The sequence below is a fragment of the Takifugu flavidus genome, chromosome 5 (assembly GCF_003711565.1).
Source record: "Takifugu flavidus isolate HTHZ2018 chromosome 5, ASM371156v2, whole genome shotgun sequence".
Lineage (NCBI taxonomy): Eukaryota > Metazoa > Chordata > Actinopteri > Tetraodontiformes > Tetraodontidae > Takifugu > Takifugu flavidus.
Window position 1 is genome coordinate 12,130,352 of NC_079524.1, and position 23,539 is coordinate 12,153,890.

At 43.8% G+C, this 23,539-nt stretch overlaps 4 protein-coding genes across 6 annotated transcripts; 3 read left to right on the top strand and 1 right to left on the bottom strand.

The window, feature by feature from the left end:
- Positions 1-599: 599 nt before the first annotated feature.
- On the bottom strand, positions 600-3,775 carry LOC130525681 (taste receptor type 2 member 40-like). Its single transcript, XM_057032709.1, has 2 exons — positions 2,001-3,775; positions 600-1,490 (listed from the first exon to the last, which is right to left on the bottom strand). The coding sequence occupies exon 1, from the start codon at positions 3,738-3,740 to the stop codon at positions 2,820-2,822; it is 921 nt and encodes a 306-aa protein (XP_056888689.1). The 5' UTR covers positions 3,741-3,775; the 3' UTR covers positions 600-1,490; positions 2,001-2,819.
- Positions 3,776-5,022: 1,247 nt separating this feature from the next.
- gstt1a (glutathione S-transferase theta 1a) lies at positions 5,023-7,123 on the top strand. The gene is made up of 5 exons (XM_057032710.1): positions 5,023-5,266; positions 5,794-5,881; positions 5,982-6,138; positions 6,469-6,645; positions 6,805-7,123. The coding sequence occupies exons 1-5, from the start codon at positions 5,161-5,163 to the stop codon at positions 7,000-7,002; spliced, it is 726 nt and encodes a 241-aa protein (XP_056888690.1). The 5' UTR covers positions 5,023-5,160; the 3' UTR covers positions 7,003-7,123.
- A 422-nt stretch (positions 7,124-7,545) lies between these two features.
- On the top strand, positions 7,546-12,481 carry p2rx7 (purinergic receptor P2X, ligand-gated ion channel, 7). 3 transcript variants are annotated; one of them, XM_057032703.1, is made up of 13 exons: positions 7,546-7,779; positions 8,256-8,406; positions 8,483-8,554; positions 8,648-8,720; positions 9,184-9,280; positions 9,531-9,611; positions 9,701-9,836; positions 9,987-10,123; positions 10,349-10,439; positions 10,619-10,684; positions 11,023-11,127; positions 11,212-11,319; positions 11,453-12,481. In XM_057032703.1, exons 1-13 carry the CDS (start codon positions 7,661-7,663, stop codon positions 11,948-11,950), a joined length of 1,734 nt encoding a protein of 577 aa, XP_056888683.1. In that variant the 5' UTR covers positions 7,546-7,660; the 3' UTR covers positions 11,951-12,481. The 3 variants fall into 3 exon arrangements, with proteins under 3 accessions (XP_056888683.1, XP_056888685.1, XP_056888684.1); XM_057032705.1 differs by having other exon boundaries at positions 7,638-7,779; positions 8,230-8,406; positions 8,634-8,720; XM_057032704.1 differs by having other exon boundaries at positions 7,644-7,779; positions 8,230-8,406.
- A 5,469-nt stretch (positions 12,482-17,950) lies between these two features.
- Positions 17,951-23,027, top strand: LOC130525539 (probable G-protein coupled receptor 21). Its single transcript, XM_057032397.1, has one exon. It carries the CDS (start codon positions 18,956-18,958, stop codon positions 20,024-20,026), a length of 1,071 nt encoding a protein of 356 aa, XP_056888377.1. The 5' UTR covers positions 17,951-18,955; the 3' UTR covers positions 20,027-23,027.
- Positions 23,028-23,539: the final 512 nt, after the last annotated feature.

The following is a 23,539-nucleotide window of genomic DNA, read 5'->3' on the forward strand; positions in this document are numbered from 1 at the left end:
CTGCTCGTCACAGAGGAACTCGGCGCTTACCCTGGTGGTGAAATTGCAAAAACGGCGAAAAAGACCATCAACAACGTGGCTCATTCCAGTCCTGAGTGTGTGTCTGTTGGTGTGGGAACAAGCAAATGTTCTTCGTATTTATATTTGGCAGGGCTAAGCAGAGAGCTCCGAGCGAAAATTAACAAACATGTTTCTGGAAATTCGCATAACAAATTCAGAAAATTCACTCACATCTACCAAATCAGATAATTGAAACCAACTTGGGAAATTAAAGTTTGTGTGAGTTTAAATCCCCTGATTATTTTGACCCTGTGTGACCTTTTGCCCTCTGCCCGTCTGTGCTTCCTGAAGCTCAGTCAGCTGAAAAAAGCGGTCTTCTTGGTTGGTTTCAGGTGATTGACAGGAAGCAGAGTGTGACTCGACACATCAATGGTAGGAAAATATCCTTGGCTTTGAAAATGAGTTTCCATTCTGTGTGTAATCGAACGTGTTTCCTGTGATTTTAGAGAACAATTTTCAGCATTAATTATGCAGCATGAAAAGGGACTTCAATACCAGCCTCACACACAAAAATGTAATGTAGAAAAAAACTTATCATCTAGTTTTGCCCCCAAAATCCATTTATTTTGGTTTTACATAACATTCACTGTAAACCACATTTAAATATTCGCTGGCTCCAGTGGAAGGTCGAAGGTTGCAGCCGCAGACTCAGGATGTGAGATCATGTACATATTTTCTGGACTTCCTCACCAAACGTAAAACTTGTTGCAGCAGCCAACATCCACGAGCTTGGCAGCAGATTCACATCGGATCAACTGGCGCTCACACAAATTCTCTCCAAGATCCACCATTCCACTTCCTTAATGAAGGTCTTGAATCAAATCATTTACTTCCTGTCATTACAATCCTCCTGTTTAAAGCGAAACACTGGCCCTGAACAAAGATTGGCCCAAATCTGCTGCCTGAGAATCCCATTTTCATCTGGCTGGTTATGGGTTCATGCCAGCCGCACTTCTCAAAACAAAGACCACATGTGTCTCTTTAATGTGAACCAGACGCGTGGATGGAAATCACCGACCAGCTGCCCGACCGCCACATCCAAACGTGTGGAGGGCTATGCAGAATGTCTCTGAGGTTGGAAGGACGCGGGGGAGGGGGGTGTTAGTGGGTTTCAAGGCATTAACTCTAATGCTCTGGATTTTTTTGCATGACCCTGTCTGACCTGTGGCAGACCTCGCCATTACAAAAAGGTCCAAATGGTGGGGGAAAGGCAGTAGGGGGGGATCAAAACGTCGTAAGAGCCGTGTCCTCCTGCAGCTAATCACAGGTTTTCTTCTGCGGGTGCTACGCGTCAGCATCCTCTGCAATCAAATCATGATATTTCCTTGAGTACATCAGTTAGAGGAATAGTCAGAACTCGCCGCACTTCTTGTGGTCAGATGTGTTTGATGTCACGTCCTGTTTGGGTATCTTTTAAGGAATCCCGGCCACTTTTGCAAACAGGAAGACAGAGCTTAGTTAGCCTATTTTAAGTCAATCATAAATTAGTAAATTCTGTACCGGTCATATTTTTCATACATTTTTAATTTGCATATTCCATCTGCTCTGCTTAACATTATGACCACTATTATAAGATGAAGATGTGCACCTTGTTTAACGTCATATAAAAAAACCAAATAAACTAATTTTTCTTCTTCTCTTGTTGAGAATTTGTGTCTGGACATAGAGCTGTAGTACTCCAAAAAGCATCATTGAAGTTTAAATGCCTAGCATCTTTAGCATGTGCCCTGTTCTGCTCTGCTCCCTCTGCTTTTGTTGTGGTGTAACCAAATCTTCTTGTGCAGACAGAACCTCTTATGTGGCAAATTTAATCTTGGGCCACTTGGCTCCTACATCCAGCAAGCTTCAACTTCAAATTTTACTAGGTTGTTAATTCCAGGGACTCTCCTGGTAATCTGGCTGCGATTAAAAACAGATTCCAAACTGAAAGAGGCTCATACATCACTGTGGCTCGCCTTTTCTTATGTCTCCTGGTCAAGTTCAAGGCAGCCTCCAGCCTGTTCTCTTAAACTGCCTCCTAATAGTCCCTCTCCACTGGCAAATCACCAAAAATCCTAATTTTCTTGTTGGTCGTCCCTCCAGTTTGGACCCAGGCTACAGCTTTGCTGATGACTGCGCTTTGTTAACACTCAGGCTAACATCTTCCCTGCTTCCGACTTTTTGGACTTTGGTGAAACTTGGACAGAACCCAGGTTGCTTCCTGCTCTGGTGCTGAGTCGTCATCACTTCCTGAATTGTGCTAGCCCAGAGTTCATTCATGGGTTTGTGCACTGTTGCAATCTTTGTATCAGTCGCTTGTTCCGTTAAGCAGAGATGTGGTCAGCTTTCTTCTTGACTGATTTTTGACTTTGTGATTAACTGTTTTTAGGCAAAGTACCTAAATGTTGGGTACTAAATATTTCAGGATTCATCTATTGCATTTCTATTAACATTACTATCATCACTTACATGAAAAAAAATTGTCGGGAATTGTCATTTATTTGCAGTCCAGGTGGAGGTTAAATGTTTTTCCCATACTGCGCAACCGCCTGTTGACTTGAGATACAGTATTCCAGAGGTGATAAGTCTCTATCTCCCCCTGTTGGTGACAAGGTGGTACTTCAAAACCACTGAACAGATTTCAAAAAATTGCATCTTACCATCAGCTGACAGAAAGAATCCGTTTTTCTCACTCATTTCTTCAGACAGTAAACAGGTTACAGAATAAAAATAATTGGTTTCAGATTCCTCCATCAACAGAAAGCCTTACAAATCAGCTCCTACTTCCCTTCTGCATTAATGACCATTGTATTTGTCCTCTTTCCTCTGCAGAGCAACACTCTCAACTTCCCTCTCAAGTGTTTGTTGGAGCAGCTGAGGAGCGCTGCACAAGCCACACAATAAAAGGACAAGCCCGAGAAGAGCACGTCTGCACTCAGCCCTGAAGCGAAGAGAGCATGGAAGTAGTAGAGCGAGATGATGAGCAGAGTGGTGAGGTAAACCCAAACCAGAGCGACTGTCAGCCTGCAGACCAGCAGGTAGGACTCTGCTGAGCTGCTCCTCCGCGTCTTCGCCGTACGTCTGCAGAGGTAGACCACCAGGCCTAGTGAGGTGGGCAGCATGATGGTGGAGGGCATCAGCGTGAGGAAGCAGATAAAAGTGATCACATAGGTGTTGATGTCAACCCAGGCTGGCAGCAGAGGTTTCCTGATGACACAAGCGCCCATTTCCGTCGCATTCACGTGTTGGTCTTGGAAGTGGAGGCCGAAGAAAGGGGTGAACATCACGCAGGAGGTCAGGAACATTATCACCATGGTAATGTTCAGGATGCTAGAGATGTTCTCCTCGAGGGTTCTGCAGATAATCCAGGAGAACCTACAGACCTTCACACAGTAGAAGACATTCAGCCAGGCAACAGACCAGATGCTGACGGAGCTGCTGATGAACCAAACATACAGAACCCCGCTGAAGAAGAAGGGTAAGTGAGGGCGGCAGAGCACCCCAGCCCTGATGGAAGCCACAAGGACACACGTGGAGGTCTGGAGCAGGATGTTGCCCAGCGAGATGAAGCAAATAATGACGGCCACAGTTCTCCCCTGCTGCTGCCCCAGCATTGCACCCAGGTTGAAAAGGTTGGCGAGGACTCCCAGGACAAGGAACAGAGCGATGCCACACAGCTTCAAATCATCTGATTCAAGCATGATCGCAGAGCCCGACGGCTGTGCTCATTCTAGCTCCAGGAGAAAATGATTCTCCCATGGTACTTCTGAAGGTAATTAAAGCTGGTAGCACTCAAATCTGAGTCACCGGTGAATGTTAGCGCATCGTAAAAAGAAATTAGACATCATTTAGGTGAGACACTCGACCTCTGTCCTCAATTAAACACCTGAGCCTGACTACAAACTCAGCAATTAGTGGTGTTCCAGTTAACCTGATGTAAATTTACAGCATTTGCAGCATGTTCTTTTGTTATGAGATTTGTTGTTCTTATTGTTGCTTTTGATGAAGGTTACATGGTAATGTCACTGTACCAGTGCATCACAAATGTCACATGATTTATTGCCTTTTATTCTTCTTTGCCTCTTCCTTCTTTTGTTACACTGATATTTCTGTAGCTGCATGTTCTAATATTTGCTTTGTGACGATAAGTGCTTGAGAACTATGCTGACATTCAACTCAACACCCTTGTTTGCGCTTGTACTCTCAGTCAAATGCTTATCATTCTCTTCAAACACACAATATTTACATAATACACATTTTTCTGATCTGAAGAATCAAAGAAATGCCATAAAAATTCTATTGTGAGTTCTCTGACCTCTGACTTCAGATATAAAAACCCAACAAAAATCAATTATTCTTTAGTTCCCTTTAAATGTACTTTGTTGTTGATCAAAAAAGTAAGGATAATGTCAATGTTCAAGCCTTTTCCCTAAAGCTTGTGGTGTTTTTGTTTTTAGTTATATTACCAAAATGTTAAAATTGTGCTAGTAATAAAGTAAATAATTCAAATAAAATCCAACCACTTTAATCATGATACAAGCAATAGAAAAATATATATTTTTTAAAAACATGTAAAATAGAAATGCTAAATCTGACTTTCAAAATGTAGTGGAGTAAAAGGTTCCAATGGCATTAGAATAATTAAGTGTAAACATGGTAGGTAAATGTAGTTAATCACTCTACATTCTCATTCAACAGTCAGTTAGGATAGAAAATTGTAGATTATTTGATCAAAACAATGTGAAACCAAAGCATTCACCACAGAACAAAATTGGAAAATAAAACAATTCACACATTTTTAACAGTGTGAAACTTGATCATTCTGCCCGCCTCCTGCTGTAACCTCATTATTAAATGACCTCTGAGTCACAGATGTCAGCAGAATAAACCTGTGATGATCCCGGCTTTGTTGACAAAATGTTGGGTTCGGCTGGGGTCAAAGGTCAGCCTGCTCAACCCTGACGGTCTGTTATCTTTGAACTGTCGCCACTGTTTAAAAGCTGCAGAGCGTCACAGTTGAAAGGCGGAGTTTCTGGGAAGACGCGCGGGATCACGCGCAGTAGGAGAGGAGTGAAAAACTCAGAGGGAACCCAGTGCAAGCTTCTGCAACCTACAGACACGATGGAACTCTATCTCGACCTGTTCTCCCAGCCCTGCCGCTCTGTCTTCCTGTTTGCCAAAGTGGCCGGGATTCCTTTTGACTTCAAGCATGTCGACCTTGCCGCTGGTAAGCCCGACACTGCTGAGGAGAGAGAACAGGAAGTTTGATATGTGACTCCATACTTTTCTGATTTGTGCATGTTTATGGCTCTTAGCTCAGCCTCTGGCTACAATAACCTGAACAAAGCACGCGCTGATGACTGTTTTGACTAATTTGACTCCCAAATCATTGTGGCTTTGAGTCCTTGAGCTTGTCTTGTTGATAATGCATGAAGCTTGCCCCATGTTTGCAGGAGTTGCAAGTTAAAGTTTGCACTTTGAACGTGCTGAGCAGACCATAAACATAAAAAGGTCTGTCTCTGGACTATAATTTAATACCACCACATTGAATCACATTTCAAGTTCATCCTGTGGCGTGAGGAGCAGTTAGTTACTTAACCCAGATTAGAACAGCAAAACAGCTGGAGGTCACAGTTCAACTCATTCAGAGTGGGGATAAAAGAATGTGCTGGAAAAGAACAAAGGGCCTGTAATGTTTCCACAAGTCTATTTCTCTGTTTTTTGTTGATTGAATTGGCTGAGTTTTTCTTTCAGGGCAGCAGTTCAGCGAGGAGTTTGGGAAAATCAGCAGCGTGAGGAAAGTTCCTGTCATGAAAGATGGGAACTTCATCCTGACAGAAAGGTACAATGGCAGCCCTGCCTCTCTGAATGCATCACTTGAAGCTGGACTGATCAGGAAGGAGGAGAAGGTTGTGAATGTTCCTCCCATGGTTCTTTTGCAGCATTGCCATCCTGATGTACCTGGCGCAGAAACACTCATCTTCCGTGGCCGATCACTGGTACCCAGCCGACCTGCAGCTGCGGGCTCGCGTGAATGAGTACCTATCCTGGCAGCACATGAACCTCAGGAGTCACGGCTCAAAGGTCTTCCTGCTCAGGGTACGTCCCACATCATCGACCCTTCCACATCTGAAAGGGCGGACTTTCCCTCTTGTTCCAGTTTGTCTAGAACTGATCTAACAAACCGAGCTCTGCCAGGATTGGTAAAGGTCTGTGATGGCAATCCAAAGTGAGCGGTAAATGCTGCTCTCAGGGTTGAATCCAAAGGTCTTCTTTACCAAATGATAAACAAAATACAGAGGTCAGAGGTCACGTGTCCAGGTTGGGTAGGGACATTTCCATCCCGAGCCGTTTCTGTATTGTGGACGAACAAACAATAATGTATCTACTAGATTATGGAGGCGACTGAAGCCTGTCACCCTTCAACAGAGTCTGTTTCCTATCATAATGGGCTCCGAGGCACCGAAGGAAAAGATGGACCCCGCCATGGAGGATCTGAAGCAGTCGCTCAAACTGCTGGAGGAAACCTTCCTGCAAGACAAGCCGTTCATCGTGGGCAACAAGATCTCACTGGCTGATCTGGTGGCTGTTGTTGAGGCCATGCAGGTAAAAGTGACGCTAAGACGGGACATTCCAATTAATCCCCCGATAACACAACCCTGGAGATTTTTTTTTATTAATCTGCAAATGGAGGATGGCACCATTCAATTATGTGCGTATAACCAGCGCCATACATTTTAACTCCTGTCCAACGTTGTTCTGCAGCCTGTTGGAACCGGTATTGATGTGTTTGAGAGCCGCCCAAAGCTGAGTGCCTGGAGAGACCGCGTGAAGAAGGAGATCGGCGAAAAGCTGTTCGACGAGGCTCACGAGATGATCATGAACATCGGGAGCATTTCACAGAAGCTGCAGGGCGATCAGCTGGAGATGCTCAAGCCAAAGTTCCAGAAGTTGTTCAGCTGAAGGGAGAAGAGGACTGTGGATCTGTGATGGGTGACCATGAAGGCGCCACCTTATCAAAACATCTGGAGCAAAAGTCCAGTCATGTGTCCACAAAAATTAAACCAATCTCACATCACCTTTATATTTTCTCTCCATTTTATTCGCGCACGCTTCACCAAGAGCTTTTCATGCATGAAATGCAAGTTCCCTAAAACTGCAGTGGTGTAGCAGCTGTATCAAATTCCAGCTCCACTACTCAACTGTGGAACTATTGTTTCATCCTGGGACCGTCTGTCCACACTGCTCACTTTCCTCTGTGTTCTGCTGGGAACTGAAAGAGTCTTTATGTCACCGTTATGGACAGCCCAGTTAGGACTGGTCCGTAAACATGGATCTACATAGAGAAATTAGAGAAAGGAAAACAAGCCAAAAATAAGTAGAGATTCAGTTGCATATTAAATTATCTTACTAATCATAGGTGATGAGTATGTTCAACTGCTGTCTGGCTGAATTATGAGGACGGGAAAGGACTGGATCATTGTGAGAGGGTGTGTGGGAGTCCAAAGTTCGGAGCTGTTCTGGAGGACTGAACATGTGACCGTCCAAACAGGAAGAAGGAGCAGCTGGAATGAGTCAGAGGTTCGTTTGAGGAAGGCTTCCACAGAAGCGGGTCGCAGTCATGTCGGGTTGTGTTCGCAGCCTCTGTCAGTACGAAACCAACAAATTGGTCCGGATCCAGAGCGTCCGGCTTGGGTCCATGAAATGGAGCCTGAACGGATTCATCCTTCTGTTTATCTGGTGAGTGAAAGTGCCCCAGAGCGCGAGCGAATCACGCATATCTGCGGGGGAAACGCGGATTTGTCAAGATGAGCCGCGCACAAGTCTCCGACCCAGATCGACCGGAAACACGCACGCACACGCTTAAGCGTCTTCACTCCCTACCTGGGCGAATTTTGATTTTGGTGCACTGGTTCTCCCGATTTAAATTCAGGCTATTTAATACAGTGTTAAATAATTTATATCGTTTAAAAATGTTGACAATGTGTACAAGAGCAATAGTTTCTGAAATCCTGCAGAAAAACAAAACTGAAATAGGAAGTAAGTCGTTCTTGATTTGTGCTAAAATAAGCTTTTAACTTTCACGAACATTTAAAGCCTAAATACAGAAGTGTGACCTGATCTAACTGAGGACCAAAATGTCCCCGTTCTGAAGATTTGGTGTTTTTCTGTCCTTCACGTGCAAATCAGAGATCCTTGATCTGTGTTTTTGCTAGTGTGATGATGGCGTGGAACAGAAAGTACCAGGAGTTTGACCTGGTGGTGAGCTCTGTCACCACCAAGGTGAAGGGTGTGGCCCAGACTAACCTGTCCGGGGTTGGAGAGGTGGTCTGGGACGTGGTGGACTACAGCGGGCCGGCAGCACAGGTAGAAGCACAAGCCTCATCCCTCGTGGATCCCAGAATCATCGGTGGATTTAAAGTCTTCCAATTTATCATTTCAGAGCAAAAACTCCTTTTTTGTGTTGACCAACGTCCTCGTAACGCGGAATCAGAAGCAGGGGAAATGCCCCGAGGTGCTGTCCCATCATATTTGATCAAGTTGGTGCTCTTAATCTCATTTTTAGTTGGCAAAATTGTCTTATGTTGCTGCAGCTTTTATATTCCAGATTCCCCAGAATGGCAGATTGTGTAACAAGGACCAGGATTGCAAGAAAGGCTATTCAGACCTGCACAGTCACGGTACAGGAACCTCACGTCTTTATTATACAGGACACTCTGTTATTTATTGGGAGTGTTTGATTTTTTTCAAATGAATTTCTCAATTTCCTTGAATTCCAAAACCTTTTCATCCACTGTTATAGTTAGATGTGTTGCTTTACGTACAGTTGAGTTTTCACAAGTTTAAACTCTCTTCTCTGACCCAAGGATGACCTGCTTAGTTGGTCCACTCATCCATCCTTTACCTTTTCCCTTAACGGGATGAAAGGGAGAATTTGTAGGTCGGAATTTTTTTTTTACAAGTCTCTTTTTAATCATTAGGTCTTGAATACATCAAATATTTCATGTCAGATATGTTGCTACAAGGGCTTCACAGCAACTGTGCCATTAGCTGATACTTTAACAGCACTATTAACAGCCTCTGCAGACATTCATTAGCACGTCAATTGGTTCAAATCCAGGGTGTGTTTTTTACTTCCCACAGGAATCCAGACGGGATCGTGCGTGAGGTTCGATGCACTGAAGAAAACCTGTGAGGTGTCTGCGTGGTGTCCAATAGAAACCAAGAACAAACCTCCCCGGTAACAACAGAGGATTTTAAAATAAAGCATGCTAATAAAACATGCCTTTAAAAATTAATTTCTCTCAGCAAAATCTGGCTTTTCTTGCTGTTTTTCATTGGTTATCCACATCGAAAAACAGTTTTTGTTATTCTTAAACACCGTTTATGTTTATTGATTCCACTGGTTTCCTAGATTTAAGCCAATGTAGCTTTTTGTCTGCAGTTCTGATGTTAAAACGGATTTGCGTGTGCTTAATTCCATGATGCAGACCTGCTTTGTTGACAGCAGCTGAGAACTTCACAGTCCTCATTAAAAACAACATCAGGTTTCCTGCATTCAACTACACCAGGTGAATCAACCGTCCCAAACCCAGAGAAATGCAAAATAATGAAGGTTTATGAAGGCGAGCTGTTTAAAATGGAGATAATGTGTAATCAGGAGGAACATTCTTCCGAAGATGAGCGACACCTACCTGAAGAACTGTCGCAGAGAAAACGACTCGCTGTGTCCCATCTTCAGACTGGGAGACATGGTTCGAGAGGCTGGGGAAAACTTCCAAGAAATGGCAGTGGAGGTGAGGTCCTCTGATTTTAAATACCCCATAAGGGAAATGCCTCCATACAGTGATAAGAAAACTAAAACACAGACTGCTCTGGTTTGCCATTCAACAACCTAGAAATTCTTTTTGAGAATGATGTTTTTGTTATTCCTGAATCAACCGCAGGGGGGCGTCATTGGTATTCAGATCAAGTGGGACTGTAACCTGGACGTGGTCAGGAGCCACTGTCTTCCCAGATATTCCTTCAGACGGCTGGATGAGAAGGAGAGCAACAGGACCCTCTACCCTGGCCTAAATTTCAGGTGAAGGAAGATCAAAAGTCACATTTTCAGGTCCAGATGGTGCTGTTAATGCATAATTATAGATTTATCTTGAGTTTAATGACGGAGACCCAGATTCAGTAAAGCCGAAGGTTCCTTATAAATAAACCAAGGTTGCTGTATTTATATCAAGAAACACTCACACGGATGAAGACACGATAATAAATCTGCTTCATGTTAAAGAAGCTCCTTTATCTTTTTTTGCAGGTACGCAAAGTACAACACAGTAAACAGAGTGGAGGAGCGAACGCTGTACAAGGCTTTTGGGATCAGGTTTGACGTGATGGTGTTCGGACAGGTGCTTTTTTTTTTTTTTAGAAATCAAAGTTTACATTATTGATATACTGTACTAAGTGTGCCAATGCTGGTAACAGTATTGTGAGTGATGTGTTGCACAGACAGCTGTCCGTGTCCCCTCACTTATTGCACAGAGGGATGTAGCTCAGCAGTTTTAACCGGTCTGCTGCTGCTTTCCAGGCCGGGAGGTTCAGCTTCATCCAGCTCATCATTTACATCGGATCAACGCTGTCATACTACGCTCTAGTAAGACACGCAGGCTGATGCTGCCGTCACGGTCTTCTGTGCTATCTGTTGCTGCAAATGGAGGACTTTTTGTGAAATATTAAATTCACATGTCGGAACATTTTAAAGCAGGATGCTTGTAGAACTGGTACTGCAAAGTAAAACCATGGGAAAGGCTGTTGCCCTTAATCCCCACCCACACCACCTAAAAAATGACATTTAAAAATCAATAGGTGCCTAAAGCTATTGTAAATTATACACATTAGCAACGAACATCAGCTTTTAAATAGTATAATTAATCCATTCTTGTGATGACGTGTGTATGTGAGGTGTATAACGTGTTTGTGGTTTTTACCCAGACGACTATACTGATCGACTGGCTCATTCAAACCAGCTGCTACTCAGAGGAGGTCGGTCAGGACTACTCTAAGAAGAAAGTGGAGTCGGTTCAAGACAAACAGAAGGTGACGGTGTCTTTAAGGAGATGTTTGATCACAAATCTGGGGTGTGTCCCTAATAAGGAGGATCTTTTGATGTGACCGTTGCAGTGCATCCTCCGCGTGTCCTACGTCGATGAGCATGACATTTGGCTCGTGAAGAAGTCGCAGAAGAAGAGCGCGCAGGACAGCAAACTGCTAAGCGTTCAACCACGAAAGGTGACCACGCTGCCTTCCATAACTGGTCCTGTCTCTGTTTCCCACTATAACCAGATGATTAAGTCTTAATAGGATTCACCGTGAGTGTTTTAGCTTTTTAGCATTTACGCATAAATGGAACCATTTGTTACAGGAGGACATCGGCCACCTAAGAGCAGCTTTGTCTCTGCTACAGTCTGGTGCCACATCAGACTGTCCCCCTGACATCAAGCCCCGCCCACAGACCGTCCCACCTGCCTGGTGTAAGTGTGACTGTTGCGTTCTCACCCCCGTCCCCCATGAAGAGTTATGCTGCAGGAGGAGTGGCGGCGCCTGCATCACCTCGTCGCATCTGTTCGAACTGCTTGTGTTGCGTCGCTCTACGCTGGAAGCCGCCCTCCTGTACCGGGACCCCCTGGATCCACTCACAGGGCCGGGCCAGACCACCACCCTGCGCCACTGTGCCTATAGACAGTACATCTTTTGGAGGTTTGGGGAGCAGGCTGATGGCAGCCACCCAGTCATCCCCAGCTGCTGCGTGTGGAGGATCAGGGAGGAGTACCCCAGCCTGGACAGACGCTACAGCGGCTTCAGACCAGAACAAACCACGAACATACAGGTCATCAATAATGGAGAGGTGTCAGAGGCCTAACGGTGTTCCTCTGTTGTGAGTGAAAGCCAAAACGTAATCTCATTAATAACAATCCAGAATGAAAAACGATAATAAACGATAAATAAATCCCTGCATTTTCTAAGATCCCCTCTGCTGTGTAAAAATATCCAAATAGCACTTTGCTAACATGTTTACACAAAGGGGTTCCCTCTTCCAGCAAAGTTTCTGCATCCACAAAGGCAACATTTAAAGAAAACTGTGATGATTAAAGCCCTACAAAGGGCACTCTGTGAACAGTACACTAATACTGTATGTTTCTGCGTTTAAACCACACACAGATTTGTGCTTGTGTCCAGGAAATATGCGCATAATCTGGATTTACTCAAGATTGCTGTGTTGATGGCATTTTTTTTTTTAATTAACCAAATATCATGGTTAAAATGTGGGCATTTTAAATGTTATACCAGCATATTGATGCATAGAACATGAACTTGCAAAACCATTCTTCATCCAGAATCTCTTTTCTGGATCTTTTGTCAACATAAAAATAAAACATCTACATTAATCGCATTTATCTTGACTGTAGATTTTAGCAGAATTGTGCTGTATCTGAGACTTTAAGGCAGGGATTCAATCCTTTGTCATGTGTGTGTAGAAGTTTTGTGGATTATATAGCCATCATCAACAGTTGGCTTTTGAGAAATCAAAACAGCTGCTCTGGCTGACAAATGAGAAAACACTGCACCATCCAAAATAAGTATATATATTAGATAAAAGATGTCGTTCATCATATTAGGAGACAGCGGGAGGAGTCAGTCCTACATCAACCCTAATCCCTGCTGTGACAGCCCACCTTTGAAATACGGTTCTACACAAGATCCTCTGAAGGTGATGAAAACCAGATCATTTGTGGCCAAACTGGAGATTTAATGTGTATTTCCGAATCAAATACATACCAAAGTACAAAAACAAAGCCTTTTGCTTCCTTTAATGGTCTTTTCTGTAAACTGCGGAGCAAAAGGTGCATTCTGTCCTTTTAATAAGGGTCTGATGATCTCAAATTGATTCCATCAACAAAAAAAACAAACCCTGACCTTTCCTGCAGCTATTTTAAACGCATGGCAACATGTTGAATATAAACCATCAACACGTCAACTTCATTTTAAATAGATTGCTCCTCTTCTCTCCCAAACCATTCTTTAGGTGAGTAATTTATGCCATTCACCAGAACTTTCAGACCTCCACGCACCCGAAAGTGGACCTCAACCATTGTCTTTATAAACAGTGCTTTGGAAGAAAATAAACACCACTTCAGGACAGGCGTCCCTGCTTCCTCCCATAATTCATCCACGGCTGCTGCTTTTGTTCACAGGAGTCCAACCATGACCCCAAGAATGAGGAATTTTGCAGCATATTAGATTAACATCTGTTTTCCCTCGAAGAACTGCACATTGCACATGCATAGATGGTTGTGGAAGTTGTGTAACATCAGGTCAAAGACTAAGACACTTTTCACTGAATCACTACATGGTAAACAAAATGCATCACATGTTGGACTGCATGCAGATTTCTGAGAAATTAATGTATTTTTAAAACTGGCAATGAAAGAACAATATATCCTATACTGGAGTGCCGAGCCCTTTCATAATAAAATCCCCGAGTTCAATCATTTCACATTCAAATTCAATGGGTTCGATGGTACAATATTTCAATAACAAAAAAAACTTGACTCAAAAAGTTACCCGGAATCCCTATCACGTAGTTACTACTGAAAGCATTTTATTTAATCATAAAATAAGTAAATAATGATTAAATACTACACTAACACAGGCCCAACTTTCCTCAAGGGTAGCAGCAAAGCCGAGGGGTGACCCCTGCTTCAAAATACGGACTTTATAGTCTGATTCTCTGCCCTAAAAGCCCCGAAATCGCACTGTACAAAGGTAGGCTTGTTCAGAATTTGATTTTGGACGGTTTTAGTGGTGTTTATTAGTGTTTGTGACCAAAATCTGGCTGCTTGTTGCGTTGTTGTTGCCAAGCGCGAAGCTAGCTGTACTTGACCAACATTTGCTTTTGTTTAGTGATTTCAAATTGTCTTTTATAAAGGTTCAATTGCCTTTTATGCGTATCTTGAGACAGCTCCAGTAGACGCTCTCTTTGTTTATTGTGATTTATTCTGTCGTATCAGTTGCCATAGGTGCACCTTAGAATGGTCTTCAGATACATCTGTGATCAACGTTCTAAATGGCTTTTTGAATTGAACTACTACTGTTGTCAAGTATTTGCCCTGTCCTGGGATGTTTTAACAGCAAGCCAATCAATTTGTGGTGAAATGAACGGCACACAAATCCTAATTTACTAATGTTTGAAACCAAACCAAAGGGATGCACGAGAAGGACTTTACATAAAGCAGATAGCAGTAACCGGAACCTGCTCTCGCTGGTGGGATTTATTTATTCATTTATCCATCCAACAGATGAATATGATGCATAATTTTGACTTGACAAATCCACTAAGTGTGCATTACAGCATACAGTACGAATAAAGGACACCTGATAACTATACACCCTCAGAAAAGGTCACAATACTAAGCTCCGGATGTGCACACCAACCTCCATCTCTCTCTCTCTCTCTCTCTCTCTCTCTCTCTCTCTCTCTCGCTCTCTCTCTCTCTCTCTCTCTCTCTCTCTCTCTCTCTCTCTCTCTCTCTCTCTCTCTCATATACACCCACCCTACTCTCAACCTACTCTGCCTGCACACTTCATCCATACTAATTAAGAAAATATCTCTGTGTGGAAAACGGCGTCTCTGATCTCCCGTCCGTCCGTTCTCTAAGCTTCGAAAAGCTGCCGCCCTATTAGATCTCGCAGCACGTTCTCCATTTCGCCATCACCACCACACAGGATTTTCTTTATCAACACTCTGAGATGAATTCACGAGGCGCTGAATTTAATTAACGGGTAAAATTAGCACCAGTCTGCCAGCTGTTGCTTCTGTGTTTGACTTTGTGTGTTCTTTGTTTGTTGTTGCTGGAGCCTCAAACTGAAACACAAAAGCATTTTGTGTTTAATCTATCAGCAACCAGATAATCCCACGTATCATAATCCCGTGGTAGAATCACCAGTTCTAATATGATAGAGAGGACATTTAAACAATAAATGCTATTTGTGATCACAATAATTTGATAAAAGTAAAGTTGCTCTCAGTCAATTAAAGTATAGTCTAAATAACCAGTAACTTAATTTATTCATTTAAATATGTCTACAAAATAAATTCCTTCATGTGAGGCAGTATTTTATTCTATCTAGAGACAGAATTTAATTGATTAAAACTGAGCTCTGGTGTCAGAGGAATGCAGGGGGCTACCCCATATAAACTACATGATACATGATAACTACAATGATTTGAATATTTCTATAAGACAAACTCTTCACTCTTCACCATAGTAGCACCAAGTTGTGCAGCACTTCCAAGGTTTTCTTGAGGGTTTTATCAGTGTTTTGGTTTGGTAAACGTGAATGCAGGATATATTTATGGTGGGGAATATGGGGTGTGGATCTATATTATGGTGGCCCATAATAACCTGCTGTGGCTGTAATTCCTCCCTTCGTCACATTTTGTTCTGCTCTCCTCATCCTCTTTCACTCTCAGGATGAATGTGCCGTTGCTATAAATGCTGCTAACGTGAGCAGAGCCGGTATGTTTAATTATTGATCTGCTGCTTTAAGCGTGATGATGTGAACCCAACTGTGCCCCCTGGACCCCAGCCCTGCAGCAGTGTACCGGTAATTGTATGTCTAACCTCGACATGGCAGTTGTGTAACTCGTCCGAATGCTCGTACAGGAAACTTAAATTTGAACCCCTATTTGGTCGGTGGAAGAAGCCATTGAGCCATTTGGGCTACTGATGTCACACTCATAGAAAACTGCTGTTCCACCATATATAAAGAACAGATTGAAGTAAAAAAAATTCTACTGTCGTGATTTATTGACCTATGCCTTAATCATGTATTTGGAAACATGCACTCTTAATAATGATCGGCTTGTTGTGTCTCCAGGCAAGTGGAGTGTTTCCGCAAAGGCTAATTGACTGTGGCTCCAGGCTGGTCCCCCTTTAATGAACCATGTCCTGAGGTTTAAATTAAATTGTGACATGAGCTCCAGAGGGCTGGACGCCTGGAGAAAACAGTCCAAACATGCCACAGAGGACATTTCTGAGAATATGAATTAGAAAAGAGTTGATGAATTATAAATGAGCTTCAGAGCCCGGTATGATCTATGAAGGTTTTAGCAGAGTAAGTTTTTTCCTTCTAAATCCTCAATCTTACAGTTTTTATTCGCCGGCTACAAGCGCAGACACACAGCATGTTGGGTAGTTGCTATATCTTTTTTTTTTTTTAATCCCATTTAAAGGTGGAAGTAGCTAATTAAGCTTGTCTCTATTTGGCACAAATGGTAGATTCTTCACAAAAATCACTGTTCAGCTGCCATCGTCTTGGTGTCCAAGTATTTCAATATTAGTTTTGTTCTGGAAATACTTGAAACAGAGCACCAGGCCATTGTCAAAATGTCCTTCAGGGCCGAGCCGCTGTTATGTCCCGCCAGCCCACGCTGACATTTCAAACATGGTCATGTGTGTGGCGTTCACGCATTACCATGACGACGGTTTTCATGGCGACACGTCCTTTTGTGTTTTTCACATTGACATGTGATGATTCTGACTTTTGACCTCAGAAATAGGCACAGAAAAAAAGGGAGTGGGGGCTCCTGGTCCCTTCAGCAGGCACCATATGTTTTTAGTTTTTTGTTTGTGCTCTTTTTGGTTTTTGTTCTCATCTGGTGCAGAAAGATCAGCAGACAGTCCAGTGACTGCACTGCTGATTCTGTTTTATGATAGTGTAATGCAACAATACGTTTCATTAAGACCGAGGTATGATGTGTTTTATGAAACATTTTTGCAGCCACATGACGGTCACAGTTGCAGATTAATTTTTTCTGGGAAGTGAACATATAACAGTCCCTGGAATCTCTTTAGTTGTTCCTCACAGCATTGGAGATAAAGCGACAAGGAAAAAAATGTGTTGAGCGGAAGAAGGAGCAGACACAGAAGCAGGTCTTTGTGCCATTTTTAGTACAGTGACTCCACATTTTGGTGCCTGTTGTGTAAAAGAGGGATTTTGGCTTTGGTGTAATACAGAGACTGTCCTCAGAGAGGCGCTGGAGCGTCGGATCACTTTTGGACTGACAGGAAACCTTTCAATCATAGCAGCAAATCACAAATTAATGGCAGCTCCTATTTTATTGTCACCACCGGTTGTTTTACCCAAGATTCAACTTGTCCTTTTCCATTTCTACCATACCCTGATGCTGTTTTTGTACCCTATACTGCTTGGTACCAAAGTATTGGTTCCGGCATCCTTACTAGACGCCTGCCCCTCGGAAACGTGCAGCATTGGATCAGCGCGACATATGAGCACTTTCTGTCAAAGATGTTTGAGCCCACATTCCGAGGCAGTGATTGCTGGGCTGCAACAGGGCAAAGATCCTGGGCCTGTCAGCCTCATGTTGACGCTTTGCTTTGGCCACGATATCACGGTGAGCATCCCTAATGATCCTGCTGCAGGGTGCAGTGCATGTGTGTCCTGTTCGGATGCAGGTGACAGAAATACACAACTACATCTTTGTCAAAGTGATTTGCTCAGCATTTTTACCCTGTTTCTTCCATCACTTCTTCTTCTTCCCGGTGCACTGTGGGAATTATCTCCTCCTCAGAAGATTATAAATATGCATGAACATCTCCCCCACTGTGTCTCTTGGCACGTGTGTGCATGTGTTGCCAAGTTCTCTCTTCTGCAAGGATTCTCTTTGTGCATGAGGGAAGCCTGCTGGGGAGGGTGTGTGTATGCCTGCACGTGGGTGGGCGTGAACAGTATCTGAGGAGAAGAGAACCTGCTCGCTGCTTATTGGCTAAGATGTGTAGGGGGAGAGCCCTGCTCTGTGGCCTGCAAAGACCAAGATGTAGGGGTACAGGGACATTTCTCATGAACATAATACACAAATGAATGCAATAAACTTTACACAAGCAGCCAAAATGGAGAAGAAGGCAGAGAATGAACAGATGAAATACAGAGGTATGGAAGGCACAACAGCAAGGGAAGGAGAAAGAAAGAAATGCAGGACAAAAGAGAGCAAGGTAGGAGGAAAAGGAGGGAAACTGGATTTAAGAGGGGAGGAGGAACCACTGGTGTAAGAGAGGGAGAGAAAGTGCGCGAGCAGGGGGAGGAGAGGCAGCAGTGGCAGCACTGCATCATCACTACTGCCACCACAGCAGAGAGGAGAGGCTGCCTCCCCATCTGTCGCTCCCTTACACAGGCATTCCTGCACTCTGGCTCCAGTTGTAAACTCGACAGGATGCACATGAACTGGGAGTCTGCCGGTTGCCTGTGAGCAGCTGAAGCTTCAGAATGAGGAGAATACGGTGACGTCTTCATCTATCACCTCCAGAGGTTTTGTTTCCTTCAGATGGAGTGTGTGTGTGTTCATCCCCGTGTCACCGGACCATGGGCGAGGCTTCCAGATTTGATGCTCTCCTTCGGAATCCTTTCCTCTTCTTCAGTGAGAGATTTATAGCTGTGGGACTGGAGGAGTGTTAACGTTGGACTGGCCAGGAACCTTGACATTGTTTCCCATTGCTTTTATTTTTCCCTGGCACGGAAATAGCAAGAATCTCCGGATCATTAGGAGGTTTCTGGCTGTAGCAGAGCGCTGACCTCAGGAGTTGCAGAGAAGGGAGGGTAAGATGCATGACTGCACAACAAGCAGCAGCAGCACTGGCAGCCTGACTGTGCTCTACCTGCACTGATGCTCGTCTCCTCCGTGAAGTTTTTTTGGACACTGAGGAGAAAAGATGCAAAGATGAGGGGTGCGATTGGTAGCCTTGGAGCCAAAGGTGTGAAGAGCGACACCGGGGTTGAAACAATGAGCCTTGAATGAGAAGAGGATGGCTGAGTTCTAAAAGTGTCCCCTGCATTTCCATCTCCAAACATGAACTCTTCCTTCAATGTGAACCAAAGTGGTTCTCCCCCATTCTGCCTGCTGGGTGCTGTGGGTTACTCTTACAGCCTGAATACATGCGTGCTGGAGGTGGTCATCATCTTCTTCCTCACCGTGCTCATCATCACCGGCAACTTGGTGGTGATATTTGTCTTCCACTGCGCCCCGTTGCTGCACCACCACACCACCAGCCACTTCATCCAGACGATGGCTTATGCTGATTTGTTGGTAGGAGTCAGCTGTCTGGTACCCTCACTGTCCCTTCTCCATTATCTCAGAGCTTTTAATGAGGAGCTGACTTGCAAGGGATTCGGCTATGTGGTTTCAGTGCTGAAGAGCGTCTCCATGGCTTCGCTGGCGTGCATCAGCGTCGACCGCTACATCGCCATCACCCGCCCGCTGTCCTATGCCACGCTGGTGACACCGTGTCGCTTGAGAGCGTGCATCGTCCTCATCTGGGTTTACTCTACTGTGATCTTTTTGCCGTCGTTTTTTGGCTGGGGGAAACCGGGATACCACGGGGACATATTCAAGTGGTGCGCCGACTCCTGGAAGACCAACTCTGGGTTCAGCACTTTTATCGTGGGGCTGCTCTACGCGCCGGCAGCGCTCACCGTCTGCTACACCTACGGTAATATATTCAAGATCTGTCGGCAGCACACGAGGGAGATCACCCAGCGCCACGCTCGCTTCAGCTCGCAAACGGAGGGTGACAAAGGTGAGCGAGGGGAGCGGTGTGAAGGTTGCCCGGACAAACGCTACGCCATGGTGCTCTTCCGCATCACCAGCGTGTTTTACGTGCTGTGGATGCCCTACATCCTCTACTTTGTTCTGGAGAGTGCTGGGCTGTACCATCACCCGGTGGCGTCCTTCCTCACAACGTGGTTGGCAATTAGCAACAGCTTCTGTAACTGTCTCATCTACAGCCTGTCCAACAGCGTCTTCCGCAAGGGCCTCAACCGTCTCTTTAGCCGACTGCTTCCTTCATGCCTCAGCTGCACTGATGCCAAAAAGGTTTTAACTCCAGTCAGTCCACGGCCAGACTCTCGATGCCAAGTATGACTCTTGATGCCGATGTTTTCTCGTCACCTACTTTGGCGCCAGCCTTGTGGCGGCTTCTCTCTCGGCTGCATAGCAAGACCCTCTCTGAGTCCCACAGTAAAAACGGTTGGGGTCCACCTCCGTGGATGTCAACGAGGTTTCTGTGAATATGCCGGGCGTTGATAAACTTGTCCTGGGTCTTACTTGAATGCTTTTTGCTGCTTTTTCAAAGATGACAGCGTGGCAGCGACGTTGAAACTTGTTGTTGGTTTAACGTTGAAGGATAGCGAAGAGCTCAAATGTGTCGGCTCTAAAGCCTCCCAGCTGTTGCTTCACAGCTCCCAGATGCAAAAAAAAAAAAAAGAGAGAGACAATTTGTGCAGATATCTGTTGGGACTTTCAGGGTAGAATTAGGTAATGCAAAAAAAACAAAAATTACACTTGAAACAGATCACTGATCTATTTTTGTGAGATAACCCTAAAGTGTGTGTGTGTGTGTGTGTGTGTGTGTGGGGAGGGGGGGCAAAAAATGTTTGCCAAGAAATCATCTGATAATCAGCCCCCTTTGATTTTAAAAATATGCATTTGATGATATGTAATTTTCCCTGAGAGAAATCGGAGGAACATTTATGCACGTATGTGTTTGACCTCTGCATCCAGTCTGATTGTTGGTGGGGAAACTGTTTACAGTCTCGATTTAAGACTTAGCTTTATTTTCCTAAGATGGCCACGTGGCGCGTCTTTATCAGAGACGTTGGTGTTTATTTAGAGTTTTCTTCTCCCTCTGTGTTTCCTCCTCAGGTTGATCAGCAGTTCTTTAGGTCTCTGAGTTCAGCTGAAACATTGCATGACTCTTAAAATCACAAGCCACGTAAAAGTGTCAGATTGTCACCTGGCGATTGTACTGCGCTGGTAATAATCTGCTGTATGCTATAATCTGACCAGCCTCGGTATAAAGACATCTTTTAGACCTGTTACTTAAACACTTGTGTCGCTCTTTAGCCGTGCAGCCACTGACAGCTGTCCTGTTTTTGTACTGTGGAAGTCAAACCTGGGAGGGTCTCTGACCTCTTTTGAAAGCCACAAATTGTGGCCTTTTTTATGTCTTATAAATACCCGAAGGAGTTTAAAACAGCAGCTCACTGAGGCCTTTGGGAGATTATCTTGGCTGCCTTTGAATGCAAAATCCTCTTGGATTAGAAATTATGTTGTGCTTAAAGTGTTGTGATTTATTTGTCGCAGCCAAGTGGTGGACCATGTTGCACTTGAGATTAAAGAGGAGGAGGAAGAGAGACAGTTCTTTATTCTGCGCTTTCAGACTGTCAGAGAAAGTATTTGGATTCAAAGTCCACGATGATGCAGGGTTTCTGAGAGCGACTTGCTCCTGAAATGATCACGCACTTATCAGAGATGTTTTGGGGGTAAAAAAAAGTACATAAATGGATGAAAGGTATCGCGACACTTTACTCGGCGCTACTCAGTCGCTCGACTCTAAAACAGCCAATAAGATAATTATAGCTATGGAGACGTCGAGTTTAAACAAGCTAGTCTCAGGTAGTGAATGCGCCACTTTTTTTATTGTAAAACAAAATGTTTAAAATGCTGATTTTTGTTATCATAAAATGTGAAATAACATGTTGAACCAGTCTAAAGTGTTAGCTCTAGCTTTGCACTTGCACTTGCCAATTCATTTTATTTATTATGGTTACCTCGCATTTTTAAACGTATTAATTATATACATTTATTCATTTCCTATGAGGGGATAAATAACAAAAGTCCTCTGCAAACTGTCAGCTGCATCTAGTGCGCAGATGTCTCACTGTGACTTTAAACGCAGGTTCTTTCATGCATTCTTTGTCTTTAAGCCAGGTTTCACCAACAGGGTTTAGACAGTTCAAACATTCGTGGTGTAAAGTCACAAACCAAATCAGCTTTGCCTCATATGTCTCATCAAAGCGGTTCCTCTTTCTCTCTGCAGCAGCGTGCTTGTGCTGCGACCTGTATTTTCCAGCACAGTGTCGACAGTATTGCGAAGGATGCCTCTAACTGCATGATGCTGGATCAATCAAGTTTATTCTTGGTTAGCATCCTGGGTGCTGCAGTGCAACCGTTCAGTTCAAGTCTTTAAAGAGTTCCTCTTTGCAGTTCAAGTGAAAAAAAACAAGAAACCACAGAAAGCCCTGCAGCATGCCAGCTATTTTCTCACAGTTCTCTTGTCTGGACATATGATGCGACAGTACTTTATTTTTCAATTTTATTGTTGAGTTAAAAAACAAGTAAACAAGTTCAAATTACGCAAGCGGATAGCATTAAAGTTCCAACTGTGGCTCAGATTATAATTGGAGTTTTGCATCACCAGCAGCGAAATGCCCTTTAACACTGGAGTGCAGAATGGTTTACTGGTGATTTCCCATCAAGCCACAAAAGATCAGTTGTTCCAGACAAACTAAAAAATGGCAAGTGACTTTGCCATTTTTAGTTGTTTGAAAATATGACGCTTAATACTGTAAATGATGAGTGTTATCAAAGTGATAATTGTTCCACGATGCACGTTTAATCTGTCCAAATGAGCCCGCTGTATTAGTCATTTGTGAACCAGCCACCTCCTCAACTGGTGAAAACTTGGACATTCCTAAAGAACACAGTGTTGTTAATAAAGTCAGTTTGTCCTGACCACATGTTCTGTGACATGGACTGCAAATTCATTCACTCTGCCCTGGTATAGATGTTATTCTGTGAGCATGAACCAGTCAACGCATTGGTTGGAGGGAAGACAGCTGGTTTGTCCGTAGTTGGGTCAGCAAATCCACATGTTTTAGTTCTAAAGATTATAAATTAGAGCAAAGAAGCTGCATCTCTCACATTTCTGTCCCAACTGTGTTCACTATAAACGTTTCATGATTGTATGTTGATGTTTCTTTGCATTTGTGTGCACATAGGTGGTTTGCAACAAACATATCTATGTCGCTTATTTGAGAATTTTATGTAAACCTGTGAAAATTAAAATGCTTTGGGTTCAGCAGTAGGATCTAAGTGATGTCTCTTGTGTAAACCCTTCAGACTGATGGCTTCTTCTTTCCTACACAGTTTCTTTGTTTTTGTCTTTTAATTGGGCTCACATGACGGTGTCTCCACCAGCCTGCTGCCACATGACCTTTGTTTGATGCAATTGATTGGACTCACAGGAAAGTTATTTAAGAAAATTCATACGATGCCCTGATGGAAGGACGAGATCTCTTTCCATCTGTGAAGCACCTTTTCAGGCTATGCACCAGATCATCCCCATAGCGATAGAACGTTCGCCGCTTTCTAATCTGAAATTATTCTGTCCAAAATGTATCCAAAGGTTTAATCAAAATGGCACCAAATTCATCCATTACTGGGTCTTAACTTTCTTCATCCTGTCTTTGAAACATTTGTTTGAAGACAGAAACTTTTCTCGCTGTATCGGGTAATTATGTGCACTTTTCCCACAGTCGTGTCTCTTATTTCTTGATTCTGCACAGTTTGGACTTGACGGCACTTTATGTCCTG

What these genes read in the sequence shown, in the direction of transcription:
- LOC130525681 (XM_057032709.1), bottom strand. Translation starts at nt 3,740, where the DNA reads ATGCTTGAATCAGATGATTTGAAGCTGTGTGGCATCGCTCTGTTCCTT.
- gstt1a (XM_057032710.1), top strand. Translation starts at nt 5,161, where the DNA reads ATGGAACTCTATCTCGACCTGTTCTCCCAGCCCTGCCGCTCTGTCTTC. An exon ending in AACTTCATCCTGACAGAAAG is followed by an intron (nt 5,882 to 5,981) that starts GTACAATGGCAG and finishes GTTCTTTTGCAG; the next exon opens with CATTGCCATCCTGATGTACC. An exon ending in CTGTTGTTGAGGCCATGCAG is followed by an intron (nt 6,646 to 6,804) that starts GTAAAAGTGACG and finishes GTTGTTCTGCAG; the next exon opens with CCTGTTGGAACCGGTATTGA.
- p2rx7 (XM_057032703.1), top strand. Translation starts at nt 7,661, where the DNA reads ATGTCGGGTTGTGTTCGCAGCCTCTGTCAGTACGAAACCAACAAATTG. An exon ending in ACAGCGGGCCGGCAGCACAG is followed by an intron (nt 8,407 to 8,482) that starts GTAGAAGCACAA and finishes TTATCATTTCAG; the next exon opens with AGCAAAAACTCCTTTTTTGT. An exon ending in AGCAGGGGAAATGCCCCGAG is followed by an intron (nt 8,555 to 8,647) that starts GTGCTGTCCCAT and finishes TTTATATTCCAG; the next exon opens with ATTCCCCAGAATGGCAGATT.
- LOC130525539 (XM_057032397.1), top strand. Translation starts at nt 18,956, where the DNA reads ATGAACTCTTCCTTCAATGTGAACCAAAGTGGTTCTCCCCCATTCTGC.